The sequence below is a fragment of the Harpia harpyja genome, chromosome 16, assembly GCF_026419915.1.
Source record: "Harpia harpyja isolate bHarHar1 chromosome 16, bHarHar1 primary haplotype, whole genome shotgun sequence".
Lineage (NCBI taxonomy): Eukaryota > Metazoa > Chordata > Aves > Accipitriformes > Accipitridae > Harpia > Harpia harpyja.
Window position 1 is genome coordinate 20,529,049 of NC_068955.1, and position 23,371 is coordinate 20,552,419.

Here is a 23,371-nt window from a genome sequence, read left to right on the forward strand (position 1 = left end):
CAGAGGCTACATTATCACCCTCAGTGTATTTTTCTATGAATTTGTCTAACTACTTTTGAACCCACGCACAATATCTTGCAGCAAGGAGTTCCACGCTTATTTACCATTTATGTGAAGAACTATCTGCCCTTGTTTGATTTGAATGTGGCACCTCCTGATTTCATTTGATGCCCCTTACATGCACTTCAACAGAACACTGTGCATGTACTTCAAGCATATGTACAGTTCAGTTATGGTTACAGATAACTCACTGAAACACTATAACACTGAAATGTTGTCAAAACACATGAACACTGAATTTACTTAATGTTTAATAATACCAAAATGAGAACATATGTTTCTCTTTTTTGTAAAGCTACTTAGCTGAGTAACCATATTTGAGTCAAATATGTAAGTTCAAACGTAGCCAGTAAGTGCCAAGTGCCTTGTCTTTCCAATACCTGCTAAAATTACCCAAGAATAACTGAGAAGTGGAAATTCTAATAAGATCTGATAGCAGGTTTTGTGCTCAGCACATTTGAAAATAGAATCATATATACTTCAACTGGACATCGAAAAACTGAAGAGTCACAGCTGCAGGTTCTGTTATAGAAAGTAGACCACAGGATCATTTTCAAAACAGGATATTAAATGTGCTGCTCATGGTCTTCTACAAATTAAATATTAAAACCAGAAGCTGGTTTGTTTTGAAAGTACTCAAAAGGTGCACACATATTCTCTGTAACTGTATTAGAAAATGTGGTTAACTCATGATAAGCAAACATTTTGCCACATCATCCCGAATCTTTGTCAACCATTGATTCCACATAAAATACTGCAGGAAAAAAAAAAGAAATATTTTAAAACAGAAGCAAAGGGACAATATCTCTTACAGTCTATATTCTTTCCATTGGCACTGGGATTAAATTTAATTTAGTTTAATTTCCCAAGGTATCAAAGAAACTAGCCTTACTTACTTCAAGTTGTTCAAGAAGGATGTTTGTTCGTTTATTGATTTCATTCATCAAAACCATCTTGGCCATTTTTATTTGATTTTCTACCTTTTTGTATAAATGTTTTACTTCAAGCAACCTATGGGTAAGAGATACACAACCTTGGATGAGCCAACTGGTATGTCATTTATTCAGAGCTTAGTAGTTATTTGTTACAAGGACCGATCTAACTATTGACAGAGAAGTCCAATGGAAGTTGTACCATTTCCCATAAGTTCTCCCACACTTCTCTTCAGACATAGAATCATAGCATGGTTTGGGTTGGAAGGGACCTTTGAAGGTCAACTAGTCCAACCCCCCTGTAATGAGCAGGGACATATTCAACTAGATCAGGTTGCTCAGAGCCCTGTCCAACCTGACCTGGAATGTTTCCAGGGATGGGGCACCTACAGCCTCTCTGGGCAACCTGTTCCAGTGTTTCACCACCCTCATCGTAAAACATTTCTTCCTTATATCTAGTCTGAATCTACCCTCTTTCAGTTTAAAACCATTACCCCCTGTCCTATCACTACAGGCCCTACTGAAAAGTCTGTCCCCATCTTTCTTAGAAGCTGCCTTTAAATATTGGAAGGCTGCAATAAGGTCTCCCCAGAGCCTTCCCTTCTCCAGGCTGAACAACCCCAACTATCTCAGCCTGTCCTCATATGTGTTCCAGCCCTCTGACCATTTTTATGGCCCTCCTCTGGACCCACTCCCACAGGTCCACGTCTTTCTTTTGCTGAGGGCTCCAGAGCTGGATGCAGTACTGCAGGCGGGGTCTCACCAGCGTGAAGTAGAGGGGCAGAATTACCTCTCTCAACCTGCTAGCCACGCTTCTTTTGATGCAGCCCAGGACACAGTTGGCTTTCTGGGCTGCGAGAGTCCATTGCTGGCTCACATCCAGCTTTTCATCCACCAGCACCCCCAAGGCCTTCTCTGCAGGGCAGCTCTCAATCCTTTCATCCCCCAGACTATCTTGATACAGGGGGGTTGCCCCGACCCAGGTGCAGGACCTCGTACTTGGCCTTGTTGAACTTCATGAGGTTCACATGGGCCCACTTCTTGAGTTTGTCCAGGTCCCTCTGAATGGCATCCCATCCCTCAGGCATGTCAACCGCACCACCCAGCTTGGAGTCATCTGCAAACTTGCTGAGGGTGCACTCGATCCCACTGTCTATGTTGTTGATGAGGACATTAAACAGTACTGGTCCCAATATGGACCCCTGGGGGACACCACGTGTCACTGGTCTCCATCTGGACATTGAGCTGTTGATCACTATCCTCTGGATGTGACATGCTAATGCTGATTGACTCTCTCAAACTTCATGCCAAGAACAGTCTAAAGTTCTTTGTCAACAAACACATGCAGAAGCCATATAAAAATAATTTCACTTTATACTAGAGTATAAGTAGTATAAATAGATTTGTACTCTTTCAGGGTGTTTGAAATTGTTTTATTCATGCAGAAGAGAGATCCAACAGCTGACAAATACATAATCAGTAGCCAAAATCCAGTTCATATAATGAAATATTTTCATTTTTATACTGGTCTTGACTGGAATTGCAGCTTGTTTTGAGGTTTCTTGAAGAAATATGGTATTTTTAAAATAATCTTTATTTCTAGTATTTTCAAATTCTAGTTCAGAAACAGATTGTACAAAGAAATCTTAACTCTGAAGTCAGCTGTCACATGCCATAAGGACTATGGAATCATGTATTACAATGCCATGACTTGTCAGTACCACTTAAACATGAATTTGATATTTTTAGTCTTCCTATTATTTCCTACCCTCCAAGGAAAAAAAGAAAATATAGCATCTGCATTTACTTCTGTTAATCTTCATTAATGAAAATAATATTTTTACTGATCACCCACTTTCATGAAAAACAAATGCATAGCAATTACCTGTCTTCAATCTGTTTAGCTGAAACCTGAATCCCATTTTTTTTCTCTTCCACTTTAGTTATGACATTTTCCAGGATAAGTCTCTGATTTTGCAAAGCTTCATCAAGATGTCTGAACCTGTGAAGGAAGGGGAAATTCTCACACCATGTTTTTTTCTGTTGATAAGTAATCAACTTATCAGTTGATAAGTTTAGGGGACCAGCTGCCTTAATACCTGTCTGGACATGGTCCCCTACTTGTTTCCTACTACAAATGTTCTCTGTGACAGCTAAACTTTATCGCCCCTCATATAGGCAGGCTTATCTCACAAAAAGTGTCACTGTGTATAGACAATTCCTTACATGGCTCACACATTTCCACAGGCAAGCAGCACGCTTAAGCGTTGGTAACTCTTGTCTTGTACAGTCATGATGTCTTTGATAAAGACAAACAGAAGTATTTGAACCATGCTAAGTATTGAGTTCAACTTGTGCCTTTGAGCACAATCACGAGGAACTATATGCATGCACACATAGTATCTGGGCAGACATGGGAAGGTACACACTGTGGAGAGCAGTGAGTGATTCTGTGAGGGCAGTAACCCATATGTTACACTGCATGAGTGTAAGACAACTGAACTGAGTTTGCTGTGGCTTTTAAGTTTGGACTAGACTGCAACTTCAGCTGACAGGAAATGCAGATGAACAGTCTTAAATCTAAATTAGCTACAGTTTTAGACAAGATTATGATTAAGGAATCAATGTGTGGTACCTGTGTTCCTTATGCTCTGTCAGAAGGCAGCTGTGGCATGTAAGAGTATCACAGGTCTCACAAAACAGCTTGAGGGGCTCTTGAGTGTGCACTAGACAAAATAAGGAAAACTCGCTTCCTTCATCTTCAGTTGCTGAGGAATACAAAGCAATGGTGTCATTGACAAGGATTACTATTATAGTTCAGAAAAAGAGTTGCCAAACTCTCACAATTTTATTGAAAGTCTTGATGTTATTTTTAAAATACCCAGACCCTGGAACCATCTGATTATATGAAGCAGGGTTTATATTTTTTCCTGGCCTTATACATCCTACAAACTGAGCACATCAAAGAGGTTCAGAAACAAGTCATCAAACCAAATTCATATTGTCCTCTAAACTCTCATGTGTTTTAAATATCTCTCACGATTTTGGGCACCTGCCTCATGACTTTGAATACCCTGGTCCAGCAAACCGGTCAACAAATCTGTATTGTAAAACATAGAAAAGCAAATATATTAAATAAACCTGAAGTCACAGCAGAAGCAAGGAAATCCTTTGTTCTTAAAAAGTCACATGGGGAATTGTTTTTCAAACTTGTATTTGTTGTAAATGCAGTACATAAGCTTCAGCAGCTAGGGGATATTGATATCAGGCACTCAAACCTGTTCTTAAAAGTATTTTCTAAAGAGTAATGTGATGAAGAGTAAGAATGGACAGTGGATATCTAAAGTGGAAGTGTTGCCCCTGTACAATCTATTCTTGCCTTCTTTCCTGCGTACAGCAGAACTGTTTTAGAAAGAAGGAACATTTGCAATGAAAGAATGCAAAAAAAACCTGCTAAACCACACCAAAACAAAACCCCTTCCACTGAAGTTACACATTCACAAGTACATCTACATTAATAGTTAAGGCAGGGAGGGGGAAGCTCTTGGATCCCCCAAAACACAGACTCCAGAGCCTTATTTTATTAACCAGTGTAAGGACCACCCATCATTATTACTGGTGAAAACAACTATTCTCTCAAAATGGTCAAAAAGCACAAGCAATGCTAAAGTACAGTGACAGATTTATGCAGGTCAGCGTTCAAATCCTTGTCCACAGAACCATCAACATTATTAGCACATAGGGACATATACGGGGACAACAAGAAAAGCACATGGCTGCGTCCTCAAAGTATTCCTACAAAGACACTATCCCATTATTCTTTACCAACACACGAGAAATTAAACAAAACAATCACTGTTAGATAACACTTATTGATACAAACTTTAAATGAAATACAAACATTGCTTATTTCTAGATCATTATTTGTTCACATAAAATGAGAAAAATGTTTCAATTTTCCCCCACCAAACCTAATTTACTTATCTAAACATTTAAAAAAACCAACTTGTGGCAGGGACCAGGCTCTCATCCTGTAACAAAAGAAAGCCCTTTATAGAATCAAGCATCTGAAGTGATACTGTTGCAGTAACACAGACACACAGTGTACAGCAAGCTATATTAATTTAGTCGCTTTATTTTCAAATTGGAAAATGCACAATATAGAAGTAGAAAGGCTAAGAAAACCTGATGGGTGACAAAAAGAATGAAAACACAGAGAAAATCCATGCCATGCTCTAAAGAAAATATGCCAAATTTCCTACTTTTTAGATTGCTATCTACTCTAAACATTTCTGAGGTGGTTGATTTACTTACTCCAGTTCAATTGGCTTTCCCCTCCGCCGTCTTAACATAGTGTGCAAGAAGATAATTTGAGATAAATTAGGCCAAGATTTTTATGTAACAGCATTACATAGTTTACATTGTTATGAATTATTTACTACAGTATCATGCTTTATTCTTCAGGAAAGTTTATTGGTTTATATTATTATTGAATCAAATGATAATAGATAGCATTATTAAAAGAGGAAATTGGATCAGAGGGTGCTTTTAGCCCACTCCAATTTTTTTTTTTCTATCAAGGTACAAACTGAAGTCACCTTGACAGCAAATCTTTTCTCATTGTACTGCAAATATGTACTTTTGCATTAAAACCTGCAGCTGACAATGCAAATAATATGTAACCAAGCAGGTTGGATAACCAATATATAACCAAGGTGGATGTCAAAGATCATCTTTTCCTCCCCTATGGAGTCAGATATTATATCTTAAAAGAAAAACAAAAAGCCCATAATAACTATCTCAATTTTCATGAGTCGGAAAAGCCCCTCTAAGTGTTCAGCACCTGCAGAGCATGCAAGCTGTTATTCTGAAAACTCAGGATCAAATTATTCATATTAAACTCCAACTTATAATGAGATGCGGTCTTTAAGGTCCAAGTATAATGAAAACTAGTCACAATCTTACATAATGATTTCTCCATTTTTGTCTCTCTGAAGGGTCCTTTAGCCTTTGGGTGATTGTAATCATCCCAGAGAAATCAGTGGGGTTTTTAGTACTGTGTCAGATTTAAGAGACAAGCAGATTTCAAATGCAAACTAAGGATAAAAACCACTGTTACCTAATTACAACACAGATCCACAGCCTCTGCCACTAGTAATTCCCTGATTCAATTGACATATCAGTGAGGGCTGCCACTGAGCCATGGTATTTTCAACTTACTATATACTCAGCTCAGAGCTACACTCTTCAGTTTTAAAATAAGTTGAATTCTTACAAATCAGATGCTAAACAAGGACACAACTCTGTTTTTTCTGGGACCAGACAGGGAAAGTCCAGTTGCCCTAAATCCTGAATTAACATCAGTTGAGTCACCATTTTCTACAGCCTGTATTTTCTTTACCTCAGATGGATCTCTTGAATAATTAACAGAAAGTTTTAAATCTCTGTTCCTCTGGCCAGCTGATGTCAACTTTGGAAAAGCAATCTCATCTTGGCTAATAGAGTTCTCCCTCAACTTGCGTAATTCACAGTGACTCAAACTTTGATTTTATAGGTTCATATTCAACCTTGAGAGACTGAAAGGAAAGAACAGTATAGCAAAGAGAAAATTATTCCGTTTGTGCACTAGCCTATAAATAATTGGTGTGTCAGTACCAGATCATTTACTTCTAACATAGTTTTGGTAAAAGGATTGTTTCTACTCAGTTGCAAAGCACAGATTTCCACTTAAGAAGGAAAGAGTCTGTACTAATACTGCATGTACTTTTAAGAAAGTTGGGACTAAGGAGGAAGAAGTTCTGGTTTTATGACTTTAAGCAGTTCAAGAGCTCTGCAGAACTTCGAACTTAACAAAGTTCACTTATTCCTAGTGCTAATGCAGACCCCTGCAGTGAAAGGTTTGTCCTTCAGAGATTATTCCTCCAAGATTGCTGCTTAATCTGTCGTAAAGCTTTGGCCCATGTTCCAAGCACCTAGTTCTCCAGTGCTCAGCAAATTCATTCCAGAAGCAGATTTCAACATTTTCACATCTTGATCTTGCAGTCACAGATCCAGAGTTTTTGGGGTTCTTTTGGGTTGCTTTTTTTTTTTTTTTTTTAAACTGTCAGGAAAAATCATTATCTTTGAAATACTGCAAGTAGTGCAGTTTAACCCATCTGTGAACCACATCTCAGCATCTCTTCATATTCATAACCAGCAGTAATAATCTGGCACTCACAAGAGAACTGGAATTTTTTATAGTACCTCTAGAAGTGGTTCAGCTAACAAGAATACACTGGAGCAACCATACAACATATAAATGTTAGTGGGAAATTTGCAGGGGGAGGAATCAAAGTGATGTCCAGTGCATGCTATTTATCTGGGTTTATGCTTAAACAATAAGGTCTGTTTTTCAATGTAGGAGTTCAGTAACAGTTTTCAGCTGAACAGTTGTGACACAGACCACTCCCCATTCCAGTTCTGAATAAGCATGTACACAACAATGAAATCTAACTAGCACAACTGCCCCCCTCAAGCTACCAGATGTTACAGAATGCTATGGAAGTGAACAAAATAAAGCTGTTTCCAAACAAGAATGGAGCCCTTTCCAAGACCAAGGTGGCCTCACAGGGAATCCCCTACCAGCAGCATTCATTTTGTGGGCCTTTACTTCAGACTTACAAAGGATGAGTCAGTAGGAAAAAGAAGTCTGGCTACTTTAAAATTGTTTTCTTCTTATACAATATGGAATTTTTCTGTCCCAGCCTAGTCCTGCTCTTCCCCACGCCCTTAACTTCTAAATACAAATTTGAATGAAGGGTAAAGTTCTCAAAAATCACATTAATTTGGCACACTGTTCTGCAGCATGACCTAAGGAGTCACCAGGCTAAGGGTGCTGCCTGGCAGCCAGCTCAGCTGTTCAGCTGTGTGAGCTGGGTCTCACCCAGCAGGCAGTCAATGGCCCAGGAAGGAAGCAGGAGGATGTGCAGGGTAAGTGAATGTCACAGGTAACCGTGACAGAGAGCTGCAGGTTCTGTGTGGCAAGGGGTGATCAGATGTGTTACACGGAGCACGGGTGTTATGAATGAAGAAGCAGAAAGAAAGGTTTCCCAGGGAAGCCAGGCTCCTTTAGTTCTGCCACTCAAGGAAGAAATTGTTTATCAAAATGAATAGGAATAGGCAGGATTTAATGTGGTTGGTGGTTGGGGGTTTTTTCTACTTTACTTCATTTCAGACCCAGGGAATCTTACGGTTTTTAGATGACAAAAGAAAGTCTGGCCCTTGTAAAGCAAATGGCAAAAGACAGAACAGTTTAAGGGTGCAAGATAAATGGGATAGAGAGTCTCTTAATGGTTACAAAGGCCTACAAAGAAGTTGACAGTTGCTCAGAAGCACCATACACAGACTGAAGGTGGCTACTGAATCTGAAAGCAGAGGATGCTTTTTTTCCAGAAAATAAAAAATAAAATATCAGCCTGAGTTCTAGTATATCCTAGTATTTGCTTTCCTTGAAATATCCTGAGGGGATATCTATGTCCTAAATAAATAATATATACATAAATAATAATAATTTTAAAAGCACAGATTACATTCCCAATCATTTTTTAGATTAACTAGCCTATAGATACACTACCAACCTCCTTGTTAATTTTTTTTTCAGCTCACAGAATTTAGGACTAAAAAGATGAGAAAGGATTTTAGTTTATGTGTTTGCATCATTTTATTTATACAGCACACACAAAACCACAACTAAGCCACAGGTATATTTTCTTAACATTATTTGTCAACAACATGAGCTGGTAATCTTACTCAAAGTGGAATGAAATTATAAACAGTTGGAGCCTCAAAACCACAGTCCTTATCTTGCCATCAACTCAAGAAGAAAAACATATTGTCCATCCAATCAGGGCATTTGAGGGGGGACTGGGGAGACTTCAGTTTATATTAATCTCTAGAAAAGAGCCAGAAAACATTTAAATGTCTTCTGTGCTTTTTTATTATTACTATTCTTACAGAGGTTTTTTTGTTTGTTTACACTATTTGGCAACGGCATATCATGTCTCAAGGGCCTCAAACTCTGTTTGATATGAACACCCAGGACTTAAAAGAACTCCACCTATGGCAAGCCTAAAGTATAGGCTTCTACAAGAAAAATCCTAAAGCCAAAAAAAAAAAAAGTATAATCAGTGGGCTACACCTATATTTATTCCTTGTTCTGTCCTTCATCTTCTTTATGAAGAAGAATGGTAGTGCAGCACAAACTCTAGCACAAATAACTTCATATGTGAGCAAAGTGTAAGCTTAAATCATTGTATAAAATTGCAAAACTCTTATTTTAGGTTACAAATTGCTTAGTAAATTTAGGTTAGCATATTCCTCAGCAGATTTCTGGCATATAAGGAAAGAAAATAATGAGCAGTAATAGGAGATGATAATCCTTTCTATGGATCATCATTTTATAGGGATGAGACATATGTGCCAGTGGGCTTCATTTGTGCTTGCTCATGGCAATATAGTGGTCACACTCAGGAACCATGTTTTTCAGTCCAGGCTTAGAAAAGGAACATCCTACAGTGATCACAGCCTTTTGCTCTCTGTGACTCTCCCTCCTGCACTTTGTCCATAAGCACAGGAATTGCTTGATGGTAGTTTCCTGAAAGAAATTACCCAAAAGAGGACAGAAATACTGAGAGGGCAAGGCCTGTTGCTGTTGTAGCCTACCAAACCCTAGTCCATCATTCCGCAGACTGAAAAGGCATGTGGAAAAGATAGTCTCTGTGAAACACAAATATCCAAAATTTTTCAAATACTGTGGAATGCTGATTGTGGCAATGGCCCTAAAGTTACGGAAAAATCACATAATCTCTCATTGACACATACACAGGCTTCTGAGTCACACACACACAGCCTTCTGAATCACACAGACCACGTCTGTGGCACAGAGCCTGCAACTGCTCCTTTTTCAACTGAATAACCTATATGAGAAGAAACAAAATTTCAAAGTGCATCTTCAGTACCTGTGCAGCCCTTCAGGGATACAGAGAGGAAGCGGTCTCCAGTTTCCTTGCCATGCCTGTGTTCCTCTGTACATGAGCTGCATAACCACTTATTGCAGCTTGTACAGAGACTGTGAGCAGGTCTCTTCTCTTTACATGTGGAGCAGCACTAAGAACAAAAAGTGCAGTTACATACAAGGATAAAAAATTAGCCATACAAACTGTTAACTTTAACAGACTATGATTCAGATTGGTAAACTTAATATTTTTCTTCCTCAGACTAATGCAATTCAACTGATTTTAAGAGTCTGGTTATTGTGTAAAAGAGAATAGAATAAAATAAAGATTCGAAGCTCTTAAATCAAATTGATTGTCTTTCTGTGCTCTAGCAAAATCAAGCATAATTATGACATGCTGCAAGAATTATTCAGCAAAATTCTAGGGTCCATGTTATGCATGAAGTCACAAGAAATAATCGTAACAACTTGTTTCTTGTGAACTGAAAAAGCTATGAAACTATGAAATAAGACTTGTCTGATTTCAGTTAAGGAGGGTTAGATTAAAAGTTACTTTTGAAAATGAGTGGTGTGCTTTATAATCCCTTTTTGTTAGTGTTGTAGTACTTACTGATGGTTTTAACACATCAAATGAGTGTACACCTTACTTTATATATATATATATATTTACATAGCTAGATATAGGTATTTTCTACCTCAGAAAAGATAGTCTAGGTTGGCAAGTAAATATGTGAAGTGTTAGAGTCAAACACAGCCCATCAAAAAGTTTTTTAGTCTAACTACCATTTCCTTTCTAATCACAACATTATGCAGAAGCATTTTACCATATCCTTTCAGTGTCATTCATTAATTTCTGTCCATTACTAATTATTTATTAATAAATAAAAAATCCTTAGGCTAGAATCCATTTCTGCTTTCATGTGTATGAATGTAAATCAGAGCTACTTCAGCAGAGCTACTCTAAATCTACATTGCTTTATTTAAAATTAGAGCTTACTCTATTTGCTTTAGCATTGTATGAACCACTCTGATACAGTGTAACTGCCAGAAAAATACATAAAACATGCCAATGGTAAGGCAATTTAGAAAACAATATGGGGACACCTACATACTATTAATGAAAAACTTAGTTCCTATTCTCTAAAGAGCTGACCAGAAATGAGCTCAATTTATATATTGGTATCACATATGGTGAACTGGAAACATAAGACACGGGAACATGAGAAGAACTGGAAACCTTAATTAACTATCATTTCTACAATTTAGGAAATGCCCTTTGTTGTATAGGCCATGCTGTCTGGAAGTGTCACTAAAGAGGAAATGAATAAAGCAGCACATAAATGATGTGTCTAATTTGATCTTTGGTATCCAGAATGAACTCAAGAGTTATTTCAAGATAGCTATAATGATATTTCTTTTAAAAAGGATTTGCACTAGGCATAAACTACCTTGTTTGAAAACTCCTAATATTAATGGTTTTGACTTACAGTAGCCACAAATACATACAAATGGACAGAGTGAACATAGCGTTGTAATTTTACCATCATCAAAGCATAAAAGCTTTGCCACCAGTTTATCAAACTCAAACATTTCCTACAAGTTTACAATATATCTACTGTACTTATGCATAGTTCCTGAATATTGCTACTACTCAGGGCTACTCAAGCAACTAATAATAGATGGCAAAATTACTTCCTATTGTGTCCTTTCTATTGGGCATCAGCTTATCTTCAATTCAGTTTAGTTACGATTGCTTCCCAACTATTCTGATGGGAAACATGAAAAGAAGGATATAGCAGCATACACTCAGCACATAAGCCCTAATGCAAGCCCTGGTGAATTTAATAGAAGAGTTTCTCTTTGCAGTATCTCAGGGAATAGAAAGCCTGAAGGAAGAACAATCACTGTTCTTTGCTAGTCGTCTTAGTTTTAAATCATGGCTTTAACAGTAAGTGGAACATCTATATCCACCTAAATTCTGAGAAGCAAGTGACTCAAGTTCTGATTCACTTCAGAAAAAAAAAAAAATTTGTTCTGCTGAAATTAATGTAAATTTTACCATTCCCTTCAGTGAGGCTGGAATTTCACAACAGGTCTCTTATCAACTCATTGTTCAAGAGTTTCTAAGTATTCCCAATCTTTTTCAAAGAGATTGTGCAATTCTTGACAATAAGACAACAAAGCAAAGTTTTAAATGTATTTGATTGTCTAGGCAGGGAAGTATTTGTGTAAGCATTCTGCTATTTTAGCCATTTGCTTATCAACAATGTTTTCCAAAAGGTATATGTAATAATTTAAACCAAAAAGCCTAATATAACTTCTATAACCAAAATGCAAGGGTATTTATTCTGGGAAGCAAAGCTTGTTATATAAAAAGAAATGTCTGATTTAAAATGTACCATGAAGGGCCAGATGAGGGAACAGGTCAAAAGTTGAGGGATGCTCTGCCTTCTCTGCAATAACCAAAACTGCTTAATCACAAGTTTACCTGCAGTTGTTGAGCTGTCAGTCTGACTAGAACTTATATTGATACTGTACTGTGTTAACATTACTTCTAAGTTGCAGAGCACAGAGTGCTCCCAGAGTTACATTATTTATGATGTAGAAATGGGCTTCTGGGCAAGAGATTCTGAATTGCATATTTTTGAAACTCCTGCTGCTGGTATGTAGCACATTCTATCATTTATGCTTCACTATCTCACACACTGAGAAACATCTTGCTTCCAAACACTTTGTTACAAGCCTTGACAGATTCCCATTTGAACATATTAGGTAAATTAAGACAATTATGGCAGTTCAGCAGTGTCTCAGTTGGATGAGCTGGTGCTTCTCCTTTTGATATCACTGATGGTGAAACTATGGCTTTATTTTGGGGGAGCTGGTGGTTAAAAGCCAGTAAACAAGCTTCACTGATACATGACTTGACTGTTAATAAAAAGGAAGCAAGCCAAAAACTATGAGGAAGGTTCGCGAGTCCCTCTACGGTACTCCTATGCTCCAGTGAGAAATCTGCTTTACTGGACTGCTCTTAGGACTCCTAAGGGATTACAGAAAAGAAAAACCTTCTTTTAAAGAAGCTTTGAAAAAATAATCTAGTGCTTTTGAAGACATTAGATATTCTCATTTGATTTCCTTTCTACATGAAATCTCATTGAAAGGTAAATGATGTGAGTCATGGTAATTAAGAAATCCCAGTATAATAAGGGCATTCTAAACATTCAGCAATATCTTATGAATTTTCTTCGCTTTGAAGAGTGCATGTGAAGAGACCTCTTCCTGATTTAGATAAAGTTAGTTATGTTGCACTCTTCAAACACCTTACACCTGAAGATGTCAACACACTTTTCTCGCATTAATTTTTTAATTTCCCCGGAACACTCCATGAATTAGGTTACACATTCTTTTCAACAATGGAGAAAATGAAACACAGAAATGGCTGACAGGGAAGAAATACATCCCCTTTATACTTTTTTGCAACGATGTCACTGGGCAAGTCACTTGCACAATTTAAAGCCATCTCAAGCCTTCTGCATGGGACAGAACTGACCTACAAATTGTTGCTGACCCTACAGGAGCTAAGAGCAGTGGAAAGATATATCTTCTGTCCTACATTATGGAAAAAGTGTTCTCCTCTACCCAAAGGGCCTGAAACTGAATATCCAATGTGGCTATCCAGTTTACTTAGGAACCAAAAGTGCAAAAGGGACAGACTGAGGTCCAGGAGCTGGTTCAGAAGGTGAAGTCCAGTATCCCTGCTTCTTTGTCACTCTTCCCTTGCTTTGGATCACACTTTGGATAAAGCAGTCAGCAGATTACAGAATAGTTTTGATGAGTTTTCACCTGTTTTAACTCCCAACTACAGGTAATACTACCACATTTTGAAATCAATCTTATTAATGTAAACAATAGAGTACTGTTTTGTAACAGAGGAGGCAGAAATACACACCTTTCTCTGTCCCTCCTTGTGACCCAAAGTACTAACAACTAAAAAACTGTGAGAATAGTCCTGCCTGTTAACTGGGTATTTAACAGAAGTGAAATCCATCTATGTACAGTATCAATACAAGGCCAAGGTAGTAATCCTATGGCTTCCAATTACCCTTTGCATTCATTCCCCAATGGGAAACTGAAATATGACATGACCTTTTTTTATCATTAAAACAGACAATCAGCAAATGGTAATTGCCCACAGGATCTAATAGGCAATCTTGGTGTAACCATTCAGCCAATACTCTGCTTCTGTTTACTTTGTGTTGAGAGCAGAAAAGGGACAATGAGGAATCCAAGACATTCAGTACCTTCCTAATATATTGATTGTCACAGATGCAGTCCCACACCACTAGTATCAATATTTTTTAATTGACTCTGTTTTAAGTATATAGAGTCAAACTCCTTCTTCAAATAAAGTTTAAAAAGTACTATAAAGGCAGTATGTCCATCTCTAGGAGTGAAGTAATTACAGTGCTGCATAAGCAAACTGTAAGAAAGTCTTTTTTTCCATATGAAGTTTGCTCTGTTTTCAAACTGTGTTCATGTGGTTGTGTTTCAACAACTCACAAGGCACCCAACTCAGTGGTTTTCACTTACCTTTGCCATAGCTGAATTACCAGTGGCAAAGTCCTTAAGAAAGAAATTTTCAACTACATCCCTTGCAAAGCAGGTCTGTTTGCACACAGGGCAGGAAAGGATACCTGAATTTAAAACAAAACAAAACAAAACCACCACAAATAAAACAATGCACACCAGCCATGTGAACCAGGAAATTATATAAACCACACTTCAGTATTGCTGGCCTTTTTACATCACACGGGCACACTTAGTTCCTGGAAACAAAGGCATTCTTCAAGCCATAAGTTACTTGTGCCTAGATATAGTTCAATACATAAGAAAGAAAAACAAAGCACGAAATCCCTAGAAATACACTACAGTTCACTTGACTTATTTCAGCATTTATCAATTCTATCTGCATGTCCAAATTCCCTTGAATTCATTATGGTTTACAGCTCTGATAAAAACGGAGCTGCACTTTAAACTGTATTCCCTTGTTACAGATCTACTTGTGCTTTCTGGTACTTGCTACAGTTCTTCTAGACCACCTTTACATTACCAGAGGTATATCAAAGCATAAAATACACATTGCCTAATACTAGTTTTACAGTGCAGCATGCTATGCAAGTGAAGTGAAAGAGGAGTAACATGCTGCTAGCAGAAGCAACAAGTCAGAATAAAGGTAAAGGATAAAAAAAGTTTCATAAATAGAACTCAGAATTGCAAACCATCTATTACAACAAATCCACAGGTGGAAAAACATGATCATCCCTAAAGCAAAGCAAAGCAAAGCAAAGTGAGCAGTGTGAGCAGCAAAATCTGGCTCCGCCTTCTTTAACTACTGAGTGCAACTGGGATGAATCTTAGTATTTGCCTGGGCTGAGAACTAACAGTTCAAGGTGTCCATAACCATATACCTGCATTTTGGCACCTCTGCTATTCCATCCTTAGACTTCTTGGCCTAGGATTTACATTTTTCTAGAAGGTCATGCTTTTTGTTTGTTTGTTTGTTTGAAAAGGAGTGTGCAAGTTTCCGACCATATTTCTGTAAACTGTGAATCCAGTCCTTTAGAGATGGTGGTGGTATGTCAGTCTATTTTTACCCTATCTTATCAAGTCTTTTTTTATCTAAGTTTTTCCATTCTGTTGAGAACAGAATTTCAGTGCTATGCTCACGTTGCCAAGTGATCTGTTTATGATAACTAACAGCAGTATTTTCCATGACTAAATGATGCAAACTCACTCAAAGCAAGATTTTAAAAGCAAGATCAATGACAACTTTCTACTGGACTGACAGTGTTCAATGTGCTCTTTTCCTTAACTAACAGTATTTTTAATAAGGAGAGTGGCCTGTACATTAATTAAATCTTAAGAAGTCTGTTACTCTTTGCATTAGACAGTTATCAGAGACACTCATGTTTTCCAGGTGCTTAGTATTACCTGCCCTTGGGACATGGCTCCTGCAGTCCCTGGCCAGGTGCACAATTCTAACCCTGAGTGTCTCCCATTTGCAGAACTGGACTACTGTTATTTTAGCAGCAGCACTTCACATTGACAGAGATACACAAACCCCAATCCTTTCCTACATTATCACTTCTGACAAAAGCACTATGCAGTCAGATGCCTGAAAAGGTGCACTTTCATTCATAAATGTTTTGAAGAAACTTTGAGTTCTGTTACATCTCCTTTGAAGAGGACACCTTACTAAGAACGGCTTCCATGAGGTTTAGGTCTTTTTTAGCCCAAATCTTGTTATAAAAGCAAAAGTATATTGTTTATTATTTTCTGAGGTTGCATTTAAAACAGAACTGTGATTTGGGTGCCCAAGTGGCAGACTATGGTCTACCTCACACTTGTTTAACTGTGCATTTCACACAGCACTGAGTGTTCATGTAGACGTGAGAAGGAACAGCCATTATCCACAGGTGCCTGCACTACTCAGCTACAAGTCACCCCAGGGGAAAGGCCAACGCAAGCAATTGCCAACACTTTGCTCATCTTCTGGGCATGTAACTTGAGTCTTGTTTAAGTGTGTTCTGGTGACAGGAGTTACAAAGAGGGTAAAAATTCACCTGACAAAGATGCCCATGATGGCAGAAAGCTGGAGAATTCTTTTAAACTCTTCCTCTACTTTGCATCCTTAATATAAGGAGTGCAGCTGAAAAGGTATCTTATTTACCTACAATATTTGTAGCTAATCACCTTCATATGTTACACCCTAGGACAACAGAATGCTTTTATATTAGTCACAGAGAAACCTCTCCATGCTTTCCCAAATTATGGTTGTGTGTGCCTTTTAGATATCTGTTAACAGCTTGGTTCTCTAGAGAAAAGTAAAAACAGCAGGAGCACTGCAGTACCTAAGACAAGATGTGTTATACAGACAGTGCCCTCCTACTCCTTGTAAATGGTGCATACTACAAGAACCAGTGAATTGTAGTGCTGATTCCTAGGTGGTGAAACAGTTTTCAAGTTTCCCTGTGAGCACCTTAAAAAGCAACACAGTTAAAACAGCAGCAGAAATAAAAACACAGATACATTTTGATTGATAAGCTAGGAAGCAAAATACCTACTTTGCAAGCAGCTTCTCAAGTAAGTCTCATGGGACATGCTCTAATTCTCAGTGCAGTCAATAGGAAACCATCTACTGACTTTACAGGGAATCGCCTCTAGCCTTTTGAGACTTCGAACCAGTTTCTTACTCCCGTAACAGCATTACCCAAGCAGTGCCAGTTCTTGATCTGGCTAATACAGAGAAAAAACCTCCATACTAAGACTAGATAATATGCTGCAAATTGACCAAAGGGGAAATTATAAACAGGTTACTTTCTGAAGTAAGAAATCCACGACTCTCACAGTTATTCCTTCATCTACATTCCATATGGATGAGTGCAGCTTCTTACACAAAACATTTCTGGGAACAGCTGCTTACTGGGAAACAAAAGCAGTGTTCAGGACTTTGCCGTAGCAAGGACAACTTCCGTCTACACACCACGTAAAGTAAAAAAAGTTAATACTGAAGTTACTATTTTATTACATTCCAGCAGTATTCAGTTAGTGCAGAATGTTAAATCAAATTATACCAATTGAATGATATTTAATGGAATGCTCATGCCTTCAGGGGCCTTCATGTGAACCTTAAATTCTGCTAATTTGTTACAAACCAGTGAAGTATAAAATACATTGTATAAAGAATGCATTAATTTGACAATTGGCAAGACCATCTTTTTAATGTTTTTAAATGTGTTGAAAGAAAACTTCAATAATTTTTACTCTAAGAAAACATATCACGCATGGATTTCAGTTCTGCACAAAAGCCTCCTTGTATATATATTGAGAAATGCAGTGGTATTAAGAAATACGGAACAGCTATGATTTTGGAGGTAGATGACATTACTGCTGATTAATTAGGGGATATCTAAAAGTGATGCCCCAGATGCCATGGGACAGTTTTTTTCCCAGGTTTTAGATCCAAGTTATGCTACTGAAATCCGTGTTGTTCCAGAGATACACACGGAGTGAGTCGCACACACACAGGTCAGAACTTTGTATTAGACTCACTACTACAGACCATCAAGTACAGATTTGATTGTGTAAATGTCAAAGTGTGTCTTAAATATCCAAGTAACTGTGAATTATAATGATTTCAAATCTAAAACTCCCTTGAGATGAACATAAAACATGTATAGCCCTCAGCTTAATAAAAAAATCATAACAAAGAGCGTAACAGTTAACAGGAAAAATAATGGGGACACCATGGCAATATTGTATTGGAAGTAGTCTCCTACTCGTAGGAGGACTAATCAGTAAGCACCTTCTTGCCTGTCCTGATACTGAATTCTATATTTAAGACTTTATTAAAAGCACAGGAGATGGATTTGCATCTTGCTAAAAGAGGGATTCCCTGAATGTGATAGCTTCGGAGATCATACTTGTTCAACTATTTGGCCTTCTTATTTGATTCCTTTTCCATTTAATAAAAAACTGTGCTTCCTGGAAATGGCCAACCTTTTTCAATATAAATTCCCAAAAGAATCTCATGATAGCTTGGCATAATAAATACACTACAGAATAGTTTGTGAAGCAATTACCCTGAAATTAAGCAAACCTTACATACATATTTACAAATAGCCACAAGCAGCAGCTACTTCAACAATACAAATCGAGCACACTATGCTATGCTCGTGCTCAGAGTGCAAACTACCAGTAAGGTACAATTTCCTAGAAACCCCTTACCTGTCCCTTGGATAAACAGTCACTTAGAGAGCTACACAAAAGTCACTTGTGTTGGGGAATGGGTGGTTATTAAGCAGAATGGCACACACCATGTGCTCCCCAGAATCAGGCTTTGCTGTACTGCAAATTGAAGTCGCTACACCTTTCACAGATCATCTGAGGCTGCTCCCTCTTCTTCAGCCAGAAATGCTGACAAATCAGCAGGGCAGAAAGATGTACTGGGTCACTACAAGGTGCATTTTTTTTCCCCCCCTCTTGCCTCCTTTCTTGCCCTTGCCTCTCAGAATCATTCAGGCCTCTGTTAACTTGCCTTGGTTGTATTTTTCCTGAAGTGGTGGAATAAAAATCCCATAGTAAGAACGAATCCTACTTCCCTTCTTGCCTGGATCAGTCCTCAAAATAACCTGGAGCAAGTGTGCAGAAGGAAAGAGAAGAGCTTTCCCAGATCCAGGTAGCAGCAGGTCTTAGAACGTCATTCACTCCCACAGTACGTTTTGCAGACCATTCCCTAAATATTTTTCTTGCCTTCCTACCTTACCACTGCCTGTAAACAACATTGTTAATTTGTTTTAAGAACCTGTACTTTGCAGACAGCTCATTTAAATATATCATTATTACAGCACTGTGGGTGAAGGGAAGAGTAGTCAGAAGCCCTAGAGACTCACTGTTTGTACGAATGAGAATGATGCAATTTCTGGATCTAAATAGCAATTCAACATGGAATTACAGGTTTCAAACAACAGTTTACATATTAAGAGATCAGGAGCCAAATTCAGCTATGGTGCAATCCTGATGCCCAAATGAAGTCCATTATTGTTATCAAAACCTCTAGAACTAGCAAAAAGCTAAGAGAGCTGTTGACATGCTCTATTTTTCTATGGAAATTATATTGGTAGGAAAGAGGTAGGAACATTTGCATAAATTATTTTTTAGAAGTTCATTACCTCCTGCTGTTTATCATTTGAAATCATTATTTATGACATCACATTTCACTGCTAAAGAGATGACCACAAGTTTAGAAAGGCTAGCAAAGATACTAATGCTGGATTTAAGCCCCATTTCATCATGAAATGCAGAACAAAACCCTATTTCAGAATGATATGCAGGATAAACCACATAAAAGCTATTCTCAGTGTATTTGAGTTATCAGCTAGTACTGAACAATCACTGAAGACCACATTGTATTGTACAGACTCCCACGAAGTTTCAACATGTGAGGGATGTGGAAGAATAGTCCTACAACCACATCCTTCCAGTGCTCCACTACTCCTTTAACTACCATCCATAGTAGGCTAATACACCTGAACACCGCCACAAAAGCCAACAGCACTAGAAACGACACGCGTACAGACAGCTCTGTGTGTGTGTGTGTGTGTGTGTGTGTGTGTTACATTTATACACACACATCCCTGAGCCCTGAAAAGATTCAGCAGCAGATGTTTACTTTGCTGAATTGGTTTGCAGCCTTTTTTCATAAGCCACGTGTTTATTTCCACTCTGACACTCCCATCAGCAATAGTAACTAGACAGTGGGTTGGGGAAAATGGAAATTCAAAGGCAGTAGATCCAGTAGTCACAGATACCCAGTCTGGATACACCAACTCCACACCTGGGATATCCAAAATCAGCTTTCAGGAAAACAACAAGATTCTGCCATATACTGTTCAAGCCCTAGTTCCCCACAGGTCAGATCTCTTGCATCCCAGTGAGAAGTTAATGAAAATTGCCACACTGCATTGGACCCAGGGAATAGTAAGCAGACATCAAGGTAGTGACCCTCATACAGAGTGTTCCTTTGTAGAAGCAGAAATAAAGAAAGAACTAAAATTTCTGAGTACTCTCAAGTTTTTACTCCACCTATGTTTTAGCGATCTAATTTGTAAGTGACAGAGCTGAAGATAATTTGCAGCAATCATCTCTGAAAGTCTAAACTGTAAGCTCTCCACCATGTATGGAAACTTAGTACAAAGACCTTTTGAACATCAAAAGCCACAGTTCACAGTTTTGTTTCAAGGTCTTCCAGTCTGGTCAGGTTTAAATAGAAAGAACCCTCAAGCTGGTTGTCTCAGAAATAAATCAATGCAGATAATTAACCTATTATTATAATAAGAATTGATTAGCATAAAGAAACAAACAGTGGAGCTATCATACACACCACATTTATACTTGCTGTCCACATGTTGCACCTATTCCTCCGCTCTTTTTCCTCCAACGACCATCAGAATAATTATTCTCAGAGAGCATTAGCTACAGCTCAAGCTGCAGGCATAATTTACACTTCCTTGGAGACCCAATTATAGGTTATAGGAAACAGTTCTGAAGACAGCCTCCCACTCTACAGCTTCATATTTATATAACTAAATCCTCCATTGTTTCACTTGCCTTTTGGATCTGGCAGCTGAACAGCAGAGTGAGAAGGGCTGACTAACTTTAAATCCATTTTAAGATGACTAAATTTATACATTATGAACAGTTTCCCTCTTTAGAATTACCTTTCTACTTCCCTTTTTAGAAATAAAACATGTGTTTGATGTTAAGTGGATCTAATTAAAGCAAATGGGTATTCTCCTTCAGAATTAATAGATGTGATGCATTGCATCACTTGCCTTACATGACTGTATCAAAACAAGGTTATTTGCGCCCTGGAGATATAACAGCTGTAAGACAAGGCAGCCAAGCTGTACTCCACTGTAAGCCTAAATATGGTTTAAAGAACTCTGTAGATGTGTGTGGGGGGGTGTTTGGTTTGGTTTTGGTTTTGGTTTTTTTTTTTTTACATACACACTTAGTACAAGATAAGGCACCGTGTTGACACCTGGAGTCTCCTTAAGCCAGTACACCACACTTTTTATGCCAAAACATCATACTGAAAATGAGCCTAGAGCGAAAGGAGTGCTAGATCTCAATCTTTTTCTTGAAATAAACTCCCCTGAAGATATCGCTGAACACGTTAAATGCAAGTGTGACCAATGTTTGGCTGAGTTTTGGATGTGCCTCGCTAACAAGAATTCACAGTTAGGGATCCATGGTTATATATAGCACCTACCTTACAAGCTAAAGAAAACTGTATATTTTCAGCTGGAAATAATAAAATTGCCCAGCAAGTGGACACCTGTCAACAGTTAAAGTCATATGATAGTCTTTAATAGTCTGTTTTCTCTCAGTTTTTTATCCAATCAGTTTGTATTTCTCTAATACATAACCTTGTTACATTTCCTGGCATTTAAGTGGTGACCTCAGACCCTCCCTTGCATGTGGGAAGCTACCATAATGCAAGCGTGGACAGTTTTTGACTTATGCACAGAATGTGGATAGAAATTATGCAGTCATTTTCCATGATTTTTGTTATCCAACCTAGAAAAGCACAAAAAGGCAAAGCACATTTTAAAAATAGAATTTCAGAAAAATAGCTCAACACACAATTTCAGTACAAAAACATGGTACAATTAAATCTACCACTTCCCAAAGCAATTTACAAAGCTGGACAACTACTAATCACATTTTACTAACATTAAGTGTAACTTACAGGTTAGACAAATTACACACAAAATGTAAATAATACCAGGGCTTGATATCAGTTAGCAGAAATCTGCAAGGTGTTCCAGTACATCTTTCCTGATCTGCCTTGTTCTCAGGGGTCTAAACTGTGATTGAGCAGTGATTACCTGTGATTTTTTTTTTTAAGGGCAAAAAGAACCCCCAACCCTGGAGCTGAGACAGTCTTGCAAAAACATTAACTTCTCACAACAATGCACCTCCACTGGTCCTCATTTAGCTACTTTTGAAATTAATATGTTGGTGATATTTAAAGCATTAAAACAATAGAAACCATTTAACATCTTATGGAGGGGAAGATGTGCAGATAAAGGGTAATTTGGCACCCACCTGCAATTCAGAAAGGAGGGATAAGCACAGGAACCTGGACAAATCTAGTTTTGAATTTATTCAGAACTCAGTATGAAAGAGACAGACACACCAAGCCAAGGCAGCATGCAAGAACCAATTTGGTATGTTTTCACATTGTACTGTGAGTGGCAATTCACACAGGTAGGAGCCTGGGAAAGTCCTCATCTGAGAAAGTTCCATCTCAGGAGATGGGGGAATTTTCTCTCTCTTTTTCTTACCCAATCCCTCTCTTTAAAATTATTCCTTCCCAAGCACTAAACAGACTGGAAGCACACAACATGCAGATCTGCAGAAGAGAAGAATGTGGATTCTCTGTTACATGAGGAGAAGGAATTAAAAAAGGAAAGTGACACTGGCCTGCAGAAAAAGAAAAGAAAGACTGAGAATCTTAAAGTCCCCTTCATATAAGAAGCATATGTAGGAGCCAAACTCACAAAGATAATTTTCTTTTTCCACTCAAATTACTTCCAAACTCTCGGTTCTCACAGCTTTGAATAAATTCTGATGTGTATGCAGCTTTTCCATAAGAGCTCTGGCTATCTCAGAGCTTTCATTCTTGAGTCATCTTAAACACATACAGGTATAAAAGTAAGTTTCCAACATCAACCTCCATCAAATATCAGGACCACTTACCTCCATCTTCTCAGCAATCTTAATGCAACAACAATAAACTAGAAAAGAGCTTTATGTTAGTATA

General features: G+C 38.0%; 1 protein-coding gene across 1 annotated transcript in view; it reads right to left on the minus strand.

The window, feature by feature from the left end:
• TRIM66 (tripartite motif containing 66) overlaps positions 1-23,371 on the minus strand; it is a 54,460-nt gene that overhangs the window by 28,671 nt on the left and 2,418 nt on the right. Inside the window, 5 exon segments of the mRNA XM_052811873.1 lie at positions 957-1,071; positions 2,878-2,994; positions 3,628-3,760; positions 9,989-10,136; positions 14,572-14,675. Coding sequence (XP_052667833.1) covers positions 957-1,071; positions 2,878-2,994; positions 3,628-3,760; positions 9,989-10,136; positions 14,572-14,675 — 617 coding nt within the window.